The sequence below is a fragment of the Saimiri boliviensis genome, chromosome 6, assembly GCF_048565385.1.
Source record: "Saimiri boliviensis isolate mSaiBol1 chromosome 6, mSaiBol1.pri, whole genome shotgun sequence".
NCBI classification, from domain to species: domain Eukaryota; kingdom Metazoa; phylum Chordata; class Mammalia; order Primates; family Cebidae; genus Saimiri; species Saimiri boliviensis.
Genome location: NC_133454.1, coordinates 14,851,699 through 14,873,526, shown reverse-complemented (window position 1 = coordinate 14,873,526; position 21,828 = coordinate 14,851,699). Strand labels below are relative to the sequence as shown.

Below are 21,828 nucleotides of genomic sequence, written 5' to 3'. Positions count from 1 at the left end.
TGAACTTTGACCAGATAGGGGAAAAGTCTAGAAAATCATCTATACGATGGTTCCTGAAGTGCATCTGCAGTTTGTCTATTGGATTCCTGTTAGTGGATTCCTGTTAGAGTAGCACCTCCATGAACCATCATTTGGGGGAATCAAGTATTCTGTAATAATGAATACCACAGCTAAAAAAAATTACCTCTTTTAATATTGTTCTAAAATTTGTACACTTTTGCATGAGAAATTTCTTTTAAGTGATATATCTGCCTTGCATCCTGATGGTAGTGGTGTTTACACAAATATATACAAGTGTTAAAATTCTCAGAACTGTATATCACCCCTAATCAATTTTACTGTATGATTTTTTTTTTTGAGATAAAGTGTCACTCTGTTACCCAGGCTGTGCAGTGGTGCCATCTCAGCTCACTGACACCTCCACCTCCTGGGTTCAGGTAATTCTCCTGCCTCAGCCTCCCAAGTAGCTGGAAATACACGTGCATCACCACACCTGACTAACTTTTGTATTTTTAGTAAAGGCAGGGTTTCACTATGTTGGCCAGGATGGTCTCCTGACCTGACCTCAGGTGATCTGTCCATCTCAGCCTCCCAAAGTGCTGGGATTACAGGAGTCTACCACCGTGTCCAGCCCTGTATGATAATTTTGAAGCTGAAAATTTTTAAGGAAAAATTTCAGCATCTTATGAGGAAAATATTATAGGATTTTTTTTTCTCTTTTTAAATTATACTTTAAGTTCTGGGATACATGTGACAAACATGCAGATTTGTTACATAGGTACACACGTGCCATGGTGGTTTGCCACACTCATCAATCTGTCATCTACATTAGGTATTTCTCCTAATGCTATTCCTCCCCTAGATTCCCACCCCTCAACAGGCCGTGGTGTGTGATGTTCCCCTCCCTGTGTCCACGCGTTCTCGTTGTTCAACTCCCATTTATGAGTGAGAACATGCTGTGTTTGGTTTTCTGTTCCTGTGTTTTTCACTAAAAATGATGATTTCTAGCTTCATCCATGTCCCTGCAAAGGACACGAACTCATCCTTTTTTATGGCTGCATAGCATTCCATGGTGTATATGGGTAAAATGGCACACATGTCAACATTAGCTATCAAGTATACACCCATGTGCTTTCATATGCACATACGTCATGTAGCCTGATTAGTTATTACAGATGCTTTCCGATATTCACAGGTAACTGACAAGTGAAAGTGATTGTATTGAAGCAAGTGCATCTTCTCGACTGGAAGAAAAAAATCAAAATACCACCTCTACACTCAATCTCAGCAAACAAAAGGCAACCTTCTTACATAATATCAAGGGCATAGATAGAATATTTATGACAAATGGATAGACTTAGAGAACCTCAGAGAGAGAAGACATGTGAGTCATAAACATGGACCTTGTAACTCATTTCATACTCTTGAGAACAAGAAGGTGTGACACTACATTTACATATAATTACTATAATAAGAATTCTCTATTTCGTATATTTGGTTACTTATGCCTTTAGAAAGTTCTACAGCAGTGCTCTTAATCATTGGCTTATTCAAGACATCTTTGAGACTCAGGCGAAAGCTATGGACCCATCCTAGATTAAAAGAATGTACATAACAAAAACATACCATTTGCAATTTTACAGGTTCATGGATCCTCCTGGAGCTGGCTAAAAACCTCCTACATCCTTCTAGAACATCAAAAGCCTGCAACGGAGATGCCCTTGTCCTGTCATGATAAGCTGGCAAAGCAAGGTGAATTTTCTTTCCTTTTAATTTTGCTATATCCAAGGCATAAGAGAAATTTCTTGGGTAAAAATACTGCTCACCCAGTTCTCACAAATGTTACTGTAACATGTAAAATACAGATCAGTTTTTCAGTGGTATAGTATATTAAGCCAAAAACAAAACAAAACAAAAAAACAATTCTTTGCACTCCTAAATAATTGAAAAACAAAAATATGCAGTGCTTCTTTAACCTTACATGCAAAGAGGAAGAAGGCCAAAAATCATGAAATAACATTTGTGCATCTTTAGAGCTGCAATTAATTATTTCACTGAAGCCTTTAAATGCATATCTCTCTGTTCCATTGCCTTAGGGAACACTTAAGCGAACTCTAGGGTTGTGGATTATACTACAAATCAGCAGCAGGATTAGATTTTTCCAACGTAAATTAACATAGAAGTTTTCTAATGGAAAAATGTTTGTCTTCATAAAGTTGAAATTTATAGTACTATTTTTGGAATGTACTTGCTCATTGAGTTCAATCATGGAGTCATGACTATAATTTGTCATGTTGTATATCTACTGGCTCTGCCACAAGAAAATATTTGTTATAGGCTTTAAATGGAATACTGTACATAAGGCTTTTAGCACAGGATCGCTCATACAGAAAGAGCTTAATAAATGGCCATGTCAAAAGGCACTCCTAAGGTGGCAATATTGCAGGGCAAGCAAGTCACAGAATTGGGGCTTCACTTGGGAAGGTTGTTGGTTTTACTCAGGGAGAAATTCAAGAGCGAACAGGTGGTAGAAGAAACTAGTTTTACTGAAGCAGCAGTGTTAAAACTCCATGACTGCACCTACAGAGCAGGGCTACCCCACAGGCAATGTGTTGAGAGTAGCAGCTCAGGGGCAGTTATAGCCACCTTTAATTACTCGCAAATTAAGGAACAAGTTATTCAGAAATTTCTAGAAAAAGGGTGGTAACTTCCAGATCATCTCCACGAAAAGGGGTGGTAACTTCTGGGTGTTGTCATGGCAATGGTAAACTGTCACTGTGCTTGTGGGTGTGTCTTATAGAGAGGTACTTTCCCCTCTTCCCTGTTTCTCAAGTCTTCAGTCTCCTCCAGAAGGGAGCCCTTCCTCCTATCTTAGCAGGACTCTTTTTTTGCTGCTGCTCTGCAAATGATTTGGGGGGATCTGGCTCCCCAGTACAGCCTCTGACCCATGGCTAAAGCGAAAAAAATCACTAGCATGTTATTGTTTAGTTATTTGTTGTATCCAATTTTTAAATGCTGTTGGTGATCCAGACTGTTTGACATCCTTTCCCTCCCTTCTGGAATTACATCCCTTCCACCAAGTCTTTTTCTGAATTTGTGAGTCTGCCTAGTAATTCCTTTTCTTCACTGTGTCTTTTTTCACTATAAGTTCATTTGGCTAGTCCTAGGGCCGCTAGGCTAGCACCAATTATAGCTAGTACTCACTTAAAGTATTTTATCCACTGTTGGCTTTTCCACCATACATGTTGCTACCATTGTATGTAATTGCCTGTGTGTAATTTGGATATCTATTTTTTTTATCCAGATACGTTGCACTGTATAAGATAAAGTTGTGTGAGTATAGATCACTCCTAAATATACTTTAGTCTGAGTGTGTTAAAGAACTTCCCAGAGTCGCCCTTGGCAAATGTCTGAGGGGTTTCATTTTGGTGCATATGATCCCACCAGGTTACTCAGAGGTTCATGTTATTCTTGCTTTGTCATTAAGATTTTCCGTGGTTGAATTATTCCAACCCATTACATCTAATCACAGTGTGGTTGAATAAAACTTTTCTGACCTCACTCCATCATACATTCCCTTATCACCCTGTACTTTGCCTTCACAGCACTTTACCTACTTAAGGTCATTTAATTTGTTATTGTGTATATTAGTTCCAAGGACTTAGGGATTTTTTTTTAATTCCTGCAACCCAGCAGAACACAAAAAACAAATGTATACCCCTTTGTCTTGGGCAAAACTGTGAAGTGGAAGAACTTCATTGTTGTTGCTTCTTCCCAACCCCACCCTGTCAGCCGTCTCCCTTTTCTGGGCTCACTCTCCCAACTTGGATCATCTTCTCCACTCCCACCCTCAGATGACCAGCTTCCTTGTTCTAAACCTTGCCTCTGTCTTCTTTCCATATCCCCTATTTTAGTTCCTCATCTAGAGCTCCCTACTCCAGAGAATGCCAACATCCAATGCTGGCCATAGCCCCTAAGCTTGTAGATGTTGCCCATCTCAGGGTGTCATCTTTGCAATTCTGTGAGGCCTGAGATGGACACAATTTAACCCAAACAACTAATTCCACTTGTTCGGTGTCAGGATTTTTTCTAGGATAAAAGAAAATAGATATGGAGACAGTTGAGGCCCTCTGGGAATCAGGAGAGAATAAAGGAAACATCACGCTTTCAAATGTGAAAACTATGTCTAGCTGAATGTGATCCAGGGAACCGTCCCTGGTTTATAACCTGTCAGAGGCCACTGTGGCCTCAATATATTATTAAAACCCAACAGTAACAACACAGCAATTGTTTAGACATTTATAGATCAACAAAAGAGGGCAGAGTATTTTATCACTGACATTGTTTGGAATTTTCTAGACTTGACAATAATAAAATGCAGAGTAACATTTATTCAATTTTATTATTTTGAAATTCTCTACTGTCCTGCACCTTTCCTTGCTGGCACCCATAGCAGATTACTCCACTGTTGCACTGGGTGTTCACTGTAGATAAGTTCAGATCCACACGGTGTCATTTTCTGTGTAATTTTGAATGGATATTTTTAAAAGTTAATTTTCATAATTACTGAGTGCTTACAATGTGTTGAAACAGACACTTAATGCTTTGAGTGCTTTGCATACACTGCCTCATACAATCCTTACAATAACTTTATTAGGTGGACTATTTCATTCATTCTAGTGTGTAGTTGAGGAAATTGGGACTCAGAGAAGCTAAATAATTTGCTAAGTGTTGCCTCAATGAACAAGTTTCAGACCTGAGACTGGAATTCAGAATTGTTTGACATCAAATCATAGGCATTTGATTCAACATATTCAAGCATCACATTGGGAGATTTTTAAAAATTCCTCCAACCCAGCAGAACACTAAAAACAAATGTGTTCAAGCATCACGTTGTTCTCTGTGATGTGGATAATAATGTCTATCTGTGTATGCAGATAATAATGTCTATGTCATGTATGCTTCTCTCTTACCTGGCTCCAATTTTCACCACAGCTTTATTTCCAGATTGTCCCCATCTACACTTGGCCCTCTCCTATTAACTTTTCAAGACTCAGGATAGACATTATTCCCAGGAATCATTTCTCCACCTCTTCTCTTGCCAGTACCCAACCTGGGCTAAGCTGCCCCCTATATTGTATTCCCACAGTGTCCTGCAAAAAACTCTGGTCCAGCACCTACAAGCCCAATGGAAATGATCTGTCTATGTGTCTGTCTCCCCAGCCATCCTGCATGCTTTTGGAGGCATTTTGTCTTTTTTTTTTTTTTTTCAGAGTCTTGCTTTGTCGCTCAGGCTGGAATACAATGGCACAGTCTTGGCTCACTGCAACCTCTGCCTCCCAGGTTCAGGCGATTCTCCTGCCTCACCATCCTGAGTAGCTGAGATTATAGGCACCCACCACCACACCCGGCTAATTTTTATATTTTTAGTAGAGACAGTGTTTCACCATGTTGGCCAGGCTGGTCTTGAACTCCTGACCTCGTGAACCGCCCACTCTGACCTCCCAAAGTGCTGGGATTACAGGCATAAGTCACCATGCTCAGCCTTTGTCTTCATTTTTATGCAGCAAACACCTAGCATTGTGCTTGGAACACAGAGAAAGCTCAAGAAATGTTTCAGAACAATTTAGAAAACCTGGATCTCAGAGCTGGCAGGACACCTGAATATCAACTAGCTCACACACTCATCATATGGTTGGCTCCCTCCACAATGTGTTGCTCCTCTTCCCTTGGGGACTCATTACTTCTCAAGGCAGACCAATGGTGATTTGTACATTGATCTTCACCTTGTCTCTTTGTACCCTAGAGAATTAGCCTTTTTGTACTATTGACCATTCATCTGATGGGCATTTTCCAGTCTTGGCAACAAATGGATTTGACCAATCCCTGAATGATGCCATTTTCCATTTTAGTAAGTAGAAAATCAAGAAGAGTGAGGATCCTTTCTCTTAACAACCAATTGGCAACACTCAAGATTTCAGTATCAATTAATCAACAACCCACTGAAAAAGCCACCTGTGTATTATAAGATTTATGTGTTTGCATGGATGAGCTCATGGGGGTAGTGTTTGTGGGTATACAGGAGGAGAATTCCCTCTTTCTAATTTATAGAGCCCTATTGGAGGTAATCTTTACCTAAGGAAGTACCTTTAACAGTTGGTACCATGGAGTTCCCCTGGGCCAAGTGGTCTCAAATTTTTATGAGTCCATTTTGCACTGGGCTGAGTTTTCCTTAGTCCAGGGCAGGCCACTTGAGCATTGCCTGTGGACCTCACATTTAGGAGTGCCTTAATTTGAATTTGTCTTTTTGTTTTTAACCCAGCTGGGATGAATGACAACATTCAAGATATTTTCATTTTAGATGCCAAATTCGGATACGGACAAAGCCCTCTCCAAATGGCTTTCACTGGCCCAATTATAGGCTATGTCAAAATTAGTTCAAATGTTTGAAGGAGGCAGATTCAGGCCTCCCAGTTTCCTCCCTATACTTCTCCGGGGAACCAGATGTTCAGGCTGATAAACCTCTGGGTCTGATAAGCAGATTTTCTCCAGTCTCATCTTCTTTCCCTTTCTCATTGTCATGTTTGCTTTGCTGTGTTTGCCATTAGAGCTCTGTGTATTGAGCAAACTTTTTAGCCTGTGTATGCCTACGGATGTATTTGCCCTGCTCTCTTTCATCCTGAAGGACTGTTTACATTCTAGCCTTCAGCACTTTTTGGAGACTAGAAAAGGATATAAGCCCTGAGCCTCTGAGCTGCAGAAGCTGATATTTTCTGTGGTCAGGAAATACAGCAATTCTTATGGCTCAGAGCCAGAATAAGAACATCTCCTGGATTTACAACATTGTCTTCTCCTAGAGGGCAGGAAGAAACCCTGAGACACTGGCATAAAATACTTTTTCCAAAATAACCATAGTAAATAAGCCTCACCAATCCCAAAGTTAAAGAGCTCATCAAAGTTCATGGAACTTCTTCTGTTACCACGTAAGATAGGCTCCTAGCTCTGCTGCTTACTTGCTGTGATTCCTGAGAAAGTTCCTGAATGTCTCTGTGCCTCAGTTTTTTAATCTCTAATATGGGGCTGATGATACTCACTTTTTGGGCTGTTGCAATTAGCAAATAAAGCAATAAATTTAAAGAACTTAGCAAAGCCCCTGGCACATAGTAAATACTTAACAAAGTATAATCGCTATTATATTTTTATTGGCTGTGTTATTTCTAATTTGAAATCATTCATTCCTCACATCAAACTTATTTTCTTTTTTCTTTCTGATATTCTCCTTCTATAGCAGTGATAAGCTGGCTATTTACAATATAAAATCTTTATTGCACTGCAAACAACACTGGTGTTATAATTTTGACAATTAGAAACTCTGGATAAAATTCTTTTTAAAACAACTCTTTAAAGATCCCAGAGAGTTTTAAAAAAACAAACAGCAACAAAACCTGGTATAAATTGGAGTAAGTTTGGCCCTTGAAAGAAGGAACCACATTGGGTGAGATCCAAATTTAGTGATATTCCACCTGAAGACATTCCCTCATTTGTACAGCATTCAGAGGATAGAGCTCCAGCAGAAAGGCGTAGTCTTATTGGCCTTAAAATCAGATGACAGAGTTCAGGGCTTCCAGAGTAGCAAGAAATTGAGGTCAGAAATCCTGGAAGAAAGGAGCCACGGAAATGGCTATGCAAATAAAATCCCCTCAAATCTTTGGCTCTCCTCCGATGTGAATGTTTAGAGAAAAGCACCAACTCATGCCGGGGGCAAATAATATCTGGAAAGCCAAAAGGGCGAAACAGAGGTTTTCACAACTGCCTGCCACAGGAAAGACAGATTTTGGAGTTTGAGTTCCACAACATTGAAGAGACATGGCAGAAAGCTTGGGCTGTCCATCAGAATCTCGGAAAGGCAGTAGTTTGGAATAAAGTTCATGTGCCAGGACTAAAGGAATTGACCTAGGACTAAGTGCAGAACCAAAATGGACATGCTCTAACGAAGACCAAAACCAAACTTCTCAACACCAAGGTGAACTACTGGTAATTTAACTTTTTGCTAGAACCAAACACTTTTCCAAAGAAGATAATAAAGTCTGGGCACAGTGGCTCACACCTATAATCCCAGTGCTTTGGAAGGCCACATCAGGAGAGTCATTAAGGCTAGGAGTTTGAGACCAGCCTGTGTAACATAGACCCTGTCTCTACAAAATAGTTAAAATTTTTTCAGGTGTGGTGGTGTGAACCTGTAGTCCCAGCTACCTTAGAGGTTGAGGTGGGAGGATCACTTGAGCCCAAAAGTTAGAGGCTACAGTGAGCTATAATCATGCCACTGCACTCCAGCCTAGGCAACAGAACAAGACCCTGTCCCTTAAAAAAAAGAAAAGAGATAGTAAAGCCCAGAACCTCTGTGACATATTATCCACAATGACCAGTGTACATTAAAAATTAGATGTGTGAAAACAAAACAAAACAGAGAAATGTGACTCATATTAAACTGAGGAATCAGCAAATAGAAATGAACCCTAAGATGATTTCCATGTTGAAATAAGCGAATGAGGACCTTAAAGATGTTTTTATAAATGCATTCAGGGAACTTAAAAAATTATCATAATGAATGGACAGAAGAGAAATCTCAGCAGAGACACAGAAACTTAAAAAAAGAAGCATGAAAATTCTATAACTGCAAAGAGGAATATCTCAAATTTTAAGATGTACAAGATAAGCGTAATAGTTGAATAAATAGTAAGCTTTTAGTTAGAGCAATAGAAATAACTGAATCTAAAGAATGAAGTTAAAACAAAATAGGCATAAAGAGAGCCTCAGTAAGATGTGAAACAATATCAATTAGATAATTAATTCAAAACATATTGGCCGAGGCATGTCCAGAATAGGCAAATTTATAGAGAGAGAAAATAGAGTAGTGATTGCCTACAGCTGGAACGTGGAGAAGAGGAACAGTGACTGCTAATAGGTACAGGATCTCTTTGGGGAGTAATGAAAATATAAAATAAGTGTGGCGATCATTGTACAAATCTGTGACTAGACTAAAAACCATTCAATTGTACACTTTAAATAGGTGAATTGTTTAGCACATGAATTAAATCTCCATAAAGCTGTTAAAAAATACTGGCTGACATGCTTACACATTTTGTCAGCCACAGACCCAGAAACCTCAGCAAACATCAAGCAGGATAAATACAAAGAAAACACTGCTAAAAATAAAAGATAAACAAAAAATTTTAACATGACAAAAGAGAGAGAGAAATACATTACATACAGGAAACCAATAATATGAATGAGTTGACTCAGATCAGAAACAGTGAAGGTCAGAAGACAATAGAATTGCTGAAAGGAAAGCAGAATTTTACAAAATACAGACAGTCCTTGACTTATGATGGTTTGATTTAGGATTTTTCAATTTTATGATGGTGCAAAAGTAAAATTTAGTAGAAACTCTACCTCATGTACCCATACAACCATTCTGTTTTTTACTTTCAGGATAATACTCAATAAATTACATGAGATATTTGATACTTTATTATAAAATAAGCTTTGGGTTAAATGATTTTTGCCCAGCTGTAGACTAATGTAAATGTTCTGAGCATGTTTGAGGTAGGCTAGGCTAAGCTATGATGTTAGTTAGATTAGGTGCATTTAAATGCATTTTCTTTTTTTTTAAATTGTACTTTAGGTTCTGGAGTACACGTGCAGATCATGCCGGATTGTTGTATTAGATGCATTTTCAACTTATGAGATTTTAAATTTGCAATCAGTTTATCAAGATGTCACTCCATTATAAGGTGAGGAGCATCTGTGTTTTAGTCAGGGAAAATGTGTTACAAAACTGAAGGTAAAATAAAGACATTTTCAGATTTAAAGTCAAGATAGTTAGTTACACTGTACTTGCAGTATAAGAAATGCTAAAGAGCCTTTCTGCCTGTGGATGCTGCCGAAGAAGCATCGTTAAAGTCTCTCTTCTCCCTGCAATCATGTCTAAGTCAGAGTCTTCTAAAGAGCCGGAACAGCTGAGGAAGCTCTTCATTGGAGGGTTGAGCTTTGAAACAACCGATAAGAGCCTGAGGAGCCATTTTGAGCAATGGGGAACGCTCACAGGCTGTGTGGTAATGAGACATCCAAACACCAAGCACTCCAGGGGCTTTGGGTTCGTCACGTATGCAACTGTGGAGGAGGTGGATGCAGCCATGAATGCAAGGCCACACAAAGTGAATGGAAGAGTTGTGGAACCAAAGAGAGCTGTCTCAAGAGAAGATTCTCAAAGACCAGGTGCCCACTTAACTGTGAAAAAAATATTCGTTGGTGGCATTAAAGAAGACACTGAAGAACATCACCTAAGAGATTATTTTGAACAGTATGGAAAAATTGAAGTGATTGAAATCATGACTGACAGAAGCAGTGGCAAGAAAAAGGGCTTTGCCTTTGTAACCTTTGATGACCATGACTCCGTGGATAAGATTATCATTAAGAAATACCATACTGTGAATGGCCACAACTGTGAAGTTAGGAAAGCCCTGTCAAAGCAAGAGATGGCTAGTGCTTCCTCCAGCCAAAGAGGTCGAAGTGGTTCTGGAAACTTTGGTGGTGGTCATGGAGGTGGTTTCGGTGGGAATGACAACTTTGGTCGTGGAGGAAACTTCAGTGGTCTTGGTGGCTTTGGTGGCAGCCGTGGTGGTGGTGAATATGGTGGCAGTGGGGATGGCTATAATGGATTTGGTAATGATGGAGGCAATTTTGGAGGTGGTGGAAGCTACAATGATTTTGGCAGTTACAACAATCAGTCTTCAAATTTTGGACCCACGAAGGGAGGAAACTTTGGAGGCAGAAGCTCTGGCCCCTATGGTGGTGGTGGCCAATACTTTGCCAAACCACGAAACCAAGGAGGCCATGGCGGTTCCAGTAGCAGCAGTAGCTATGGCAGTGGCAGAAGATTTTAATTAGGAAACAAAGCTTAGCAGGAGAGGAGAGCCAGAGAAGTGACAGGGAAGCTACAGATTACAACAGATTTGTGAACTCAGCCAAGCACAGTGGTGGCAGGGCCTAGCTGCTACAAAGAAGACATGATTTAGACAAATACTCATGTGTATGGGCAAAAAATCTCAAGGACTGTATTTGTGACTAATTGTATAACAGGTTATTTTAGTTTCTGTTCTGTGGAAAGTGTAAAGCATTCCAACAAAGGGTTTTAATGTAGATTTTTTTCTTTTTCTTTTTCTTTTTTTTCTTTCTTTTTTTTTTTTTTTGCATCCATGCTGTTGATTAGTAAATGTAATAGTCTGATCGTGACACTGAATAAATGTCTTTTTTTTTTTAATGTACTGTGTAAAGTTAGTCTACTCTGAAGCCATCTTGGTAAATTTCCCCAACAGTGTGAAGTTAGAATTCCTTCAGAGTGATGCCAGCTTCTATTTGGAATTTATATACAACTTACTTGGACAGAGAAGCCATTGTCTTCAGAAACCTTGCTGTAGTTGAACTAATAGTTACTGTTGTGACCTGAAGTTCACGATTAAAAGGGATTACCCAAGCAAAATCATGGAATTATTGGCTATAAAGATGATTGTTGGCACATCCTATGCAATATATCTAAATTGAATAATGGTACCAGATAAAATTATAGATGGGAATGAAGCTTGTGTATCATCCATTATCATGTGTAATCAATAAACGATTTAATTCTCTTGAATGAAAAAAAAAGAAATGCTAAAGAAAGTTCTTCAAATTGAAGGAACATAATAATATAAATTTATATCTACAGAAAGGAATAAAGAACAAAGAAATGATAAACAAATGGTTTAAAGTGTTTATTAAACTCTTTAAAAGTTTTTTGTCAGTTTAACAAGAAATAATACTAAGTATTGTGGGATTTAAAGCATGTATAGACATAGAATATATAACAACAATAGTACGAAGGCAAGAGAGGATACAAACAAAACTATACTGTTATAAGTGTTTAATATGTGAAGTGAGATAGTATTAATTCAAGATAAAAAGTGACAAAATGCTGCATATTGCAGTCCCTAGAGCAGTCATTTAAAAAAATACAAAAATGTGTAGCTAAAATTCAGTAAAAGAGGTAGAATGAAATACTAAAACACATTGAACGAACCCCCCAAAAATGGAGGGAAATAAACCTAGGAAAGGAAAAACAAATAGAAATATTACAATCAAACCATAGCAATAATTACAGTAAATGTAAATGAGGTAGATTATTAAAATAAAAAGAAGAGATTGCTAGATTTAAAAACAAGTTACACCCAACTTCATGCAGTTTACAAGAACTCATATTAAATATAAAGACTCATAGATTAAAAGTAGAAATGAAAAAAGATGTACCATGCAAACACTGTATTAGTTCATTTTCATGCTGCTATGAAGAAATACTCAAGACTGGGTAAATTATAAAGAAAAGAGGCATAATTGACTCACAGTTCAACATGGCTGGAGAGGCCTCAGGGAACTTTTTTTTTTTTTTTTTTTTTTTGAGACGGAGTTTCGCTCTTGTTACCCAGGCTGGAGTACAGTGGAGCGATCTCGGCTCACCGCAACCTCCGCCTCCTGGGTTCAGGCAATTCTCCTGCCTCAGCCTCCTGAGTAGCTGGGATTACAGGCACAAGCCACCATGCCCAGCTGATTTTTTGTATTTTTAGTAGAGATGGAGTTTCACCATGTTGACCAGGATGGTCTCGATCCCTCGACCTCGTGATCCACCCGCCTCGGCCTCCCAAAGTGCTGGAATTACAGGCTTGAGCCACCGCGCCCGGCTGCCTCAGGGAACTTATAATCATGGTGGAAGGAAAAGCAAACACGTCGTTCTTCACATGGCAGCAGGAGAGAGAAGTGCCAAGTGAAGGGGGGAAAGCCCCTTACAAAACAATAGGATCTCATGAGAACTCACTTGCTATCATGAGAAAAGCATGAGGGAACTTCCCCCATGATCTAACCACCTCTCATGAGATCCCTATCCCAAAATGTAGGAATTACTATTCAAGATGAGATTTGGGAGGGGACACAGAGCCAGACCATATCAAACACCAATGATAAGATATTCAGTGTGACTATAGTAATATCAAAGTAAGTATCTGGACAAGGATATCAACATCTGGATAATAATATCAGCATTAAAGAGGTCTTTTAATAAGAATGAAAGGATTTCATCTAATAACAGATTTTCCAACTACATGCATTAAAACTGACAGAACTAAGGGATAAATGAACAAATCCAGAATTATTGATCAAAATTTAAACATTTCACTTTGAGTAATTGATGAAGCAAGTAGACAAATCATGAGGGAACTGCCCCCATGATCTAACCACCTCCCATGAGGTCCATCTCCCAAAATGTAGGATTACAGTTCAAGATAATATTTGGGAGGGGACACAGAGCCAGATCATATCAAACACCAATCATAAGATATTCAGTGTGGCTATAGTAATATCAAAGTAAGTATCTGGATAAGGAATAATATCAGCATTAAAGAGGTCTTTTAATAAGGATGAAAGGATTTCACCTAATAACAGATTTTTTAACTACATGCATTAAAACTGACAGAACTAAGGGATAAATGAACAAATCCAAAATTATAGATGGAAACTTAAACAGTTCACTATGAGTAATTGATGCAGCAAGTAGGCAAAGCCATCTAAATCTAACAATTAATTCCAGAATACAGACACTTTTCAAAAGGACAGGAAATTCACCAAAATAGGCTATATTCTGGGCTATAAAACAAGTGTCATTGAATTTCAAAAGACTGAGCTTGTACTGAGTGTGTTATCTGACCACAATGTAATAAACAGAATAAAATAACAATTTAAAATATTGAGAAAACTCTCCAATTATTTGGAAATAAATTAATAATTTTCTGAATAGCTCATGATTCAAAGGATAAATCGCATGAGAATTTGGAAACATTTCAGAATGAATAATAAAAATGCAATCTATTCAGATTTATGAGATGCAGTTAAGTCAGTACTCAGAGGGACATTTATAATTTAAATACTTTTTTTTAAAAGAGAAAAAGACAGAAAGAGAGAGAGAAGGAAGGATGGAGGAAGGAAGAAAAGTAATGCTATAACTTTTCCTCTTAAATAACTGGCAAATGAAGAGCAAATTAAACCCAAAGTACATGGAAGAAAGGAGATGAAAAATATGAGTAGAAACAAAATAGAAAAAAGGCCAAAGTTGGTTCTGTAAAAAGACTGATAAAATTTCTTTAGCTAGACTGGTTTTCAAAAAAAGTGGTGGGGGAAGGAGGGAAAACACAAATGACCAATTTCAGTAATGAAACAAGAGATATATACAGGTACTACAATTATTAAAGAAATATTACAAAAGCTTTCTGTCATTTAATTTGACAATAGATTAAATGGAATTTTTTTCTGGAAAGCATGATTTACCCAAAGGTACTTTTTGAAAAGGTAGAAAATTTTTATTAGCCTTATATCTTTCAAAAAAATGCATAATTAAAGGCCAAAGCAGGCAGATCACTTGAGCCCAGGAGTTTGAGACCAGCTTGGACAACATGGTAAAACCCCATCTCCATTAAAATATAAGTAAACAAAAACCTTCTACAAAGAAAATTTGAGGTCCAAATTGCTTTGCCAGTGAGTTCTATCAAACATTTAAAGGGAAACAATAGTAATCGTACACATTCTTTTTTAGAAAATAGAAGAGAGAAAAATTTCCAATTTGTTTTAGGAGGGCAGATAGCTGTGATACCAAAAAGATATTTCATTTCCAAAAAATTGAAAAATCAGTATACCTCATGAACGTACATAAAAACGTTTATTTTCTTTTTTTAAAAAATTATTCTTTAAGTTCTGGGGTACATATGCAGATTGTACAGGATTGTTACATAGGTATACACATGCCGTGGTGGTTTGCTGCATCGACCCCCTGCCTGCCATCTACATTAGGCATTTCTCCTAATGTTATCCCTCCTCTCTCCCTGCAACCCCTGCTATCCCTCCCCTAGCCCCCAAGCTCCCAACAGGCCCCAGTGTGTAATATGCCCCTCCCTGTGTCCATGTGATCTCATTGTTCAACACCCACTTATGAGTGAGAACATGTGGTGTTGGGTTTCCTGTTCTTGTGTCAGTTTGCTGAGGATGATAGCTTCCAGCTTCATCCATGTCCCTGCAAAGGACATGAACTCATCATTTTTTTATGACTGCATAGTACTCCATAATGTATATGTGCCATATTTTCTTTATCCAACCTATCACTGATGGGCATTTGGGTTGGTTCCAAGTCTTTGCTATTGTAAACAGTGCTGCAATGAACATACCTGTGCATGTGTCTTTATAACAGAATGATTTATAATCATTTGGGTATATACCCAGTAGTGGGATTGCTAGGTCTAATTAAATTTCTATTTCTAGAGCCTTGAGGAATCACCACACTGTTTTCCACAATGGTTGAACTAATTTACACTCCCACCAACAGTATAAAAGCATTCCTATTTCTCCATATCCTCTCCAGCATCTGTTGTCTCCAGATTTTTTAGTGATCACCATTCTAACTTGGTTTAGATGGTATCTCAATGTGGTTTTGATTTGCATTTCTCTAATGACCAGTGATGATGAACACTATGTTTGTTGGCTGCATAAATGTCTTCTTTTGAAAAGTGTCTTTTCATATCCTTCGCCCAATTTTTGATGGGGCTGTTTTTTCTTGTAAATTTGTTTAAGGTCCTTGTAGATTCTGGATATTAGCCTTTTGTCAGATGGGTAGATTGCAAAAATTTTTTCCCATTCTGTTGGTTGCTGGTTCACTCTAATGATAGTTTCTTTTGCTGTGCAGAAGCTCTTAAGTTTAATTAGATCCCATTTATCTATTTTGGCTTTTGTTGCCATTGCTTTTGGTGTTTTGGTCATGAAGTCTTTGCCTATGCCTATGTCCTGAATGGTATTGCCTAGATTTTCTTCTAGGGTTTTTACGATGTTAGGTCTTTTGTTTAAATCTTTAATCCATTTGGAGTTAATTTTTGTGTAAGGTGTAAGGAAGGGGTCCAGTTTCCGCTTTCTGCATATGGCTAGCCAGTTTTCTCAACGCCATTTGTTAAATAGGGAATCCTTTCCCTGTTGCTTGTGTTTGTCAGGTTCATCAAAGATCAGATGGTTGTAGATGTGTGGCATTGCTTCTGAGGCCTCTATTCTGTTTCATTGGTCTATATTTCTGTTTTGGTACCAGTAACACGCTGTTTTGATTACTATAGCCTGTAGTATAGTTCGAAGTCAGGTAATGTGATAACTCCAGCTTTGTTCTTCTTGCTTAGGATTTTCTTGGCTATGCCGGCTCTTTTTGTGCCATATGAAATTTAAGGTGGTTTTTTCTAGTTCTGTGAAGAAGGTCAATGGTAGCTTGATGGGGATAGCATTGAATCTATAAATTACTTTGGGCAGTACAGCCATTTTCACAATATTGATTCTTCCTAACCATAAGCATGAAATGTTTTTCCATTTGTTTGTGTCCTCTCTTAGGTCCTTGAGCAGTGGTTTGTAGCTCTCCTTGAAGAGGTTCTTCACACCCTTTGCTAATTGTATTCCTAGGTATTTTATTCTCTTTGTAGCAATTAAAGGTCCACTTCCTTTAAATCTCTAGTTCTGTCCTCATTGAGTTGAGTAATGGCAAAGCATTTAAAAGCGCCATATCTTACTCTCTTGATCTATAAGAAGATTAATTTAGATTAGTATTTTTCAAACTTCATCCAGATGTAGGAACATTGCATATCTTTTCTAGTATTGGGGCCTCTTTTTTTCTCTGCAATATTTTGTAGCTTTCAGTGTATCTGTATTGTATAGTTTTCTTTTATTCCCAAGTATTTTGTATGTTTCATGCTGTTATAAATAAAACTTATAAAATATTTTGTTTGTTGCTAATACATAAGGTATATAAGTATATTTACTTTGTAACCTGCGGTCTTACTAAATCCACTTATTATTTCAGTAGGTTGTTGCAGATTCTTTACTTTTTTTTTTTTTTAAGAACTACATGTATTTTATCATGGAGCTCACTAAGAAATCCTTAAGTAGACAACTAAGAATGGTATACATTGGGTTGTAAGAGACAATTCTACCCCTGATCACTCAGGAAATAATGAAAACCAATTCAATGTGCAAAAATCACAAGCATTCCTGTACACCAATAACAGACAAACAGATCCAAATCATGAGAGAACTCCCATTCACAGTTGCTACAAAGAGAATAAATAAATAAATCTCAGACTGGCAAGAGGCAAGGGCAGGCAGCCCACCCACAGAGAAGGAGTTGCCAATCTTCAGCAACTCTAAAAGAGAAACCTGAACACATCAGAACTCAAACTATCTGATAATGAACTGGGTTTCAATACTTCCTGAGTGATCAGGAGGTAGAATTGTTTCTTACAACCCAATATATACCATTCTCAGTTGTCTATTTAAGGATTTCTTAGTGAGTTCCATGGTAAAATACATCTAGTTCTTAAAAAAAAAAAAAAAAAGTAAAGACTCTGTAACAAGCTACTGAAATAATAAGTATATTTAGCAAGACCACAGGTTACAAAGTCAATATACTTACATATCTTATATACTAGCAACAAACAAAATACTTTATAAGTTTTATTTACAACAGCATGAAACATACAAAATACTTGGGAATAAATGAAAACTATACAATGTAAATAAACTTAAAGTTACAAAATATTGCAGAGAAAAACAAAAGAAGACCCCAACACCTGAAAAGACATACAATATTCATACATTTGGATGAAGTTTGAAAAATACTAATCTAAATTAATGTTCTTATAGATTAAGAGAGTAAGATACGGAGCTTTTAAATGATTTGCCATAACTCAACTCAATGAGGACAGGACTAGAGGTTTAAAGGAAGTGGGCATAGGTATAAAGGACATAGGGAGAGTTTAGGTGTCTCTTGTAAGAAAGCAGAAACACAGGAAAGCATTGCAGAGTGATACCAAGGCCCAGCTTAGGTCAGAGGTTGTGGACTTCTCATAGCACCAGCAAGCTTGGCTAAGGGATTTTCTCCAGTGACACCCAAGAGAGCAGAAAAGTTGATTATAGTATTAAGCTGAAGTTCAGGGTCTGTAAAGATGGGATCAGCAAAATGATAAGCCTGAGGGGATGTTGAAGGCACAGCAGGAGAGTTGTTAGTGATTCATCTTGAGGGATAGGTTTGCTCTGGGAAAGAATGAGACTTTGAGGAGGGCTAGAAGGACTTGAGCTCCTGATAGGACCAAAGAGAAGGCACAGAGAAGAAAGAGGATGGGAAAACCAAAGGGATCAAGTGTTGTGATCAGAGCTATGTCTAATAAAGAATCCATTATTACCGCTGTGTCTCCTAAAACAAGATTCTTGATGACTGAAATTTTAAAGGATTTGATGCATAATTATATCTACCTGAAGATTATAATAAGAGCAATTCTTTCTTTCTACTCTGGTTAGTAGATTTAAAAAATTTTTTTTTGCAATATATGTAAGTGGTTCCAACTCAGAAGTACACTGGATAGGGGCTAAAAGCACAGGACCTGAAGTTATGCTATCTGGAGCTGTATTCTGGTATAAATACTCACCTCTTGATGCTTAGATCTCTTATTTGTAAATGGGTGTAATGATGGTACCTGCCTCATAGAGTTATTGTGAAGTTCAAATGGGTTAATACCATTAATGATACCAGGCTTTGCAGTGTGTTTGATTTAGATGCTAAAGACTATTTATTGGCTCCATGTTTCAATAATTCACTGAGGAGAAAAGTGAGGGAGGTAAACATAGAATGTGTGTAATCAAAATGGCTTTCTAGAGCAAGACAATCAGGTTTCTATAGTGAAACAAGACTCTTAAAAATATGCTTACACGAGGCACAGTGGCTCACCTCTGTAATTCCAGAAATTTGGGAGTTGGAGGCAGGAGGATCACTTAAGCCCAGGAATTTGAGACCAGCCTGGGCAACACAGTGAGATCCCATCTCTATGAAAAATCAAAAAATTAGCTAAGTGTGGTGGTGCATGCCTTTAGTCTCAGCTACTCAGGAGGCTGAGGTGGAAAGATTGCTTGAGTCTAGGAGGTTGAGGCTGTAGTTAGCTGTGATTGTGCCAATGCACTCCAGTGTACATGGCAGAGAGAGATTCTGTCTCAAAAAAATAAAGTAAAATATATATGCTTGGGCATTTTTTTAACCCTCAGACTTCATTTCAAAGTTGAAGTTGCTTGATACAAATCTAACAGACATTGCAGTTAAGCTCCCATGTTTCTTGTAATTCCTGAATTTTCTGATAAATCTGACATGACATTAGCTGGAGTCTGACTGACATGTGAGGCTTGGGAATACAGGATTCCTCAATATATAAAAGACCCTTAGATCAATGGGTAGTTCTTAATAATGCCTGCTATTATTATTTTTATCTGACTTATAAATGATCCCTTATTAGCAATGAGAGATTATTTACACAAAGAGGAAAGAGGGAAATTTTGCTTTCTTTATTCTGTGTACTTTATTATTGAATACTAATGCATATTGAAAATATTTAAATAAAACATACAGTGTTTGCCTTCAAGAAGTTTTCATTTAGCTGGGCAATTACATGCAATGATGAACATATTTTTCTTCCATGTTTTCAGAAATGGAAGGCAGGGAGAAAGACACCAAGAGAGCAATGGATGAGAAATTAATACAAAGGTTAGAGGAAAACCCCCACTTCTGTCCCCCAATATGCAATGAGGGTAGAGAGACCCAGAAAGAAAAATCCCAAGATAGGGAATACGTATTCAAGACTGTGCATTCTTTTCCTAGGTCTGATTCTAGGGCATAAACAAACTGAATGTATGCACTGAATCTATTTCTGTCATATTTGGGGCCACAGCGTATGAAGAGTTGGCTTGTTTTTCTAACTTAACTGACTGTTCAAAGACTATTACTAAGAGGAGAGTTGTCAATCAAGGTAGCCATGCTCCATTCCCTATTGGAGGCCATCCATCCCTGGGCCTGAACTTTGAAAATGGCGCCAGTTGACAAAAGGCTCTGCAATTTCACTCCTGTGTTTTCAAGACAATGCCTGGGTGTTCAGTCCATTATGAGTGGGTCACTTAGGGGGTTTTCAGAATTTTACTATACACCTTGAATGGCATAAGGCAGGGCAGCCTTTCCAGCTGAGGTGTCATAACATAGGAGTGGACTGTGGTCACCACAATTAATTTATTAAAAATAGTAGACAATGTTGGCAAGTTATTTTCTTTAAGCTATATGACAGTATTTAATGTGTACAGAGTCTCAGTTTTGCAAGATGAAAAGAGTTCTGGAGATGGATGGTGGTGATGGTTGCATACAAATGTGAATGTACTTGATACCATCACCAAACTGCTCATTTTAAAATGGTTAGGATGGTAAATTTTATGTTATGCATATTTTAACACAATTTAATATATATAACAGTAGATTTAGTTTTTGATTATGATGCCACTGTCATGCAGTTTTCTACTGATAGTCTTTCTTGTGGGATTGTGTCTTAGTTAGCATGTGAGGAATTGTGTATAACCCCAGGCATACCCATGGGAGTGTAAGGGTGAAAAGATAATACCTTCTTCTCATTCATCACAAGGGTCACAGTCAGCTCTCCTATAACGAAAGACAGATTAGCAAGGGAAAAGCATAACAAATTTATTTAGTCAACATTTTACGTGACATGGGAACCTTCAGAAATGAAGCTGCAAGGACCCAGGGAAAACTGTATTTTATGCTTAGGTTAACACCATGTAGAAATGTGATTGGACAAAAAGTACAAGCAAATGGCAATAAACTGAGGGGGAAACCTAGCAAGGCCTGTTTGTTCAGATTCTTCTCAGCCTCTCTGTGTAGCATTCCTTCCTCCTGGTGTAGGACAGGACACCTGCTACAAGACGGTTTTCAGGGAAGAAGACAGGAGGTCAGAGACTGACATTTCCAGGTTTTATGGCTTTCTTTTGAGAAGAGGAATTCTTGTTTTTATGAACTGCTTTGAAGGAGAAATAGGTGAAGAAGAAAGGAGGGCAGGAAAAGGTCAGAGAGAACTTGCTTCTGAGGCCCTCCCATTTTCCTTCAGTTCAAAGTACTCAGTATGCCGAAGCTTCATGCTTTCGGGTATTATGGTCTGAGCCCCAAGAGGATTGTGTCACATATTGAGAATAATTCATTATGGGCTTTGAAAGAACAGATGTGACCTTGGGAAAGTCATTTGATCCATTTTATCCCCCAATTACTCATTTGTTTGTTAAAAAAAAAAAAAAGAGAGAGAGAGAGAGAGACACCTCATAAGATAACATGCAAACTAACAGTATGTGACTAAACCTACCATAGTACCTAACGAGGTACTTTGATGTTAGTTTTCTTCCTTCTGGAAGTATCACAGAGGAAGTGAACAAGATAATTAGAATTCACAGGAGAACCACTAAATGGAAGAAATAATCTTGCGAATACTTAAAACTTTGTGTAAGCCAAATGTCCTCAGTTCCACCAGCCTGAGGGAATGAATAAATTATTAATATCCAAATTTTGCAAGCTCACAGCCCCACCTGCAGGATCCAACTCTTCCTCAAAGATCCTCTTAATTATGTGGTGGAGTCCCTATGTTTTACCAGTACTCAGGAATTGGTCCAAATTTGTCCCACTGCCTCAGCCATTTTCTTAATGTTCACTGTCCCAAAGCACCTGAATTTCTCCACCACTGCCAGTGCCTTCCCTGACAAATTGCTTTTCTGCCTGGCTCTCCCTTCCCAAACCCCAAATCCCTGGTGTGTTGTTGTCTCACTGTGCCAAAGTTATGCATTGTGGATTATACAGAAATGGAA

General features: G+C 38.0%; 1 protein-coding gene across 2 annotated transcripts in view; it reads left to right on the top strand.

Annotated features, from left to right (window-relative positions):
• Positions 1 to 11,219, top strand: part of LOC120363240 (heterogeneous nuclear ribonucleoprotein A1) — a 40,456-nt gene extending 29,237 nt beyond the window's left edge. The window contains exons 2-3 of one of the 2 annotated variants that reach the window (XM_074400379.1): positions 1,644 to 1,752; positions 9,686 to 11,219. In XM_074400379.1, coding sequence (XP_074256480.1) covers positions 9,912 to 10,946 — 1,035 coding nt within the window. In that variant the 5' untranslated portion in view covers positions 1,644 to 1,752; positions 9,686 to 9,911 and the 3' untranslated portion in view covers positions 10,947 to 11,219. The remainder of the gene's footprint in view (positions 1 to 1,643; positions 1,753 to 9,685) is intronic. The other variant, XM_074400380.1, reaches the window with a different exon arrangement.
• Positions 11,220 to 21,828: the final 10,609 nt, after the last annotated feature.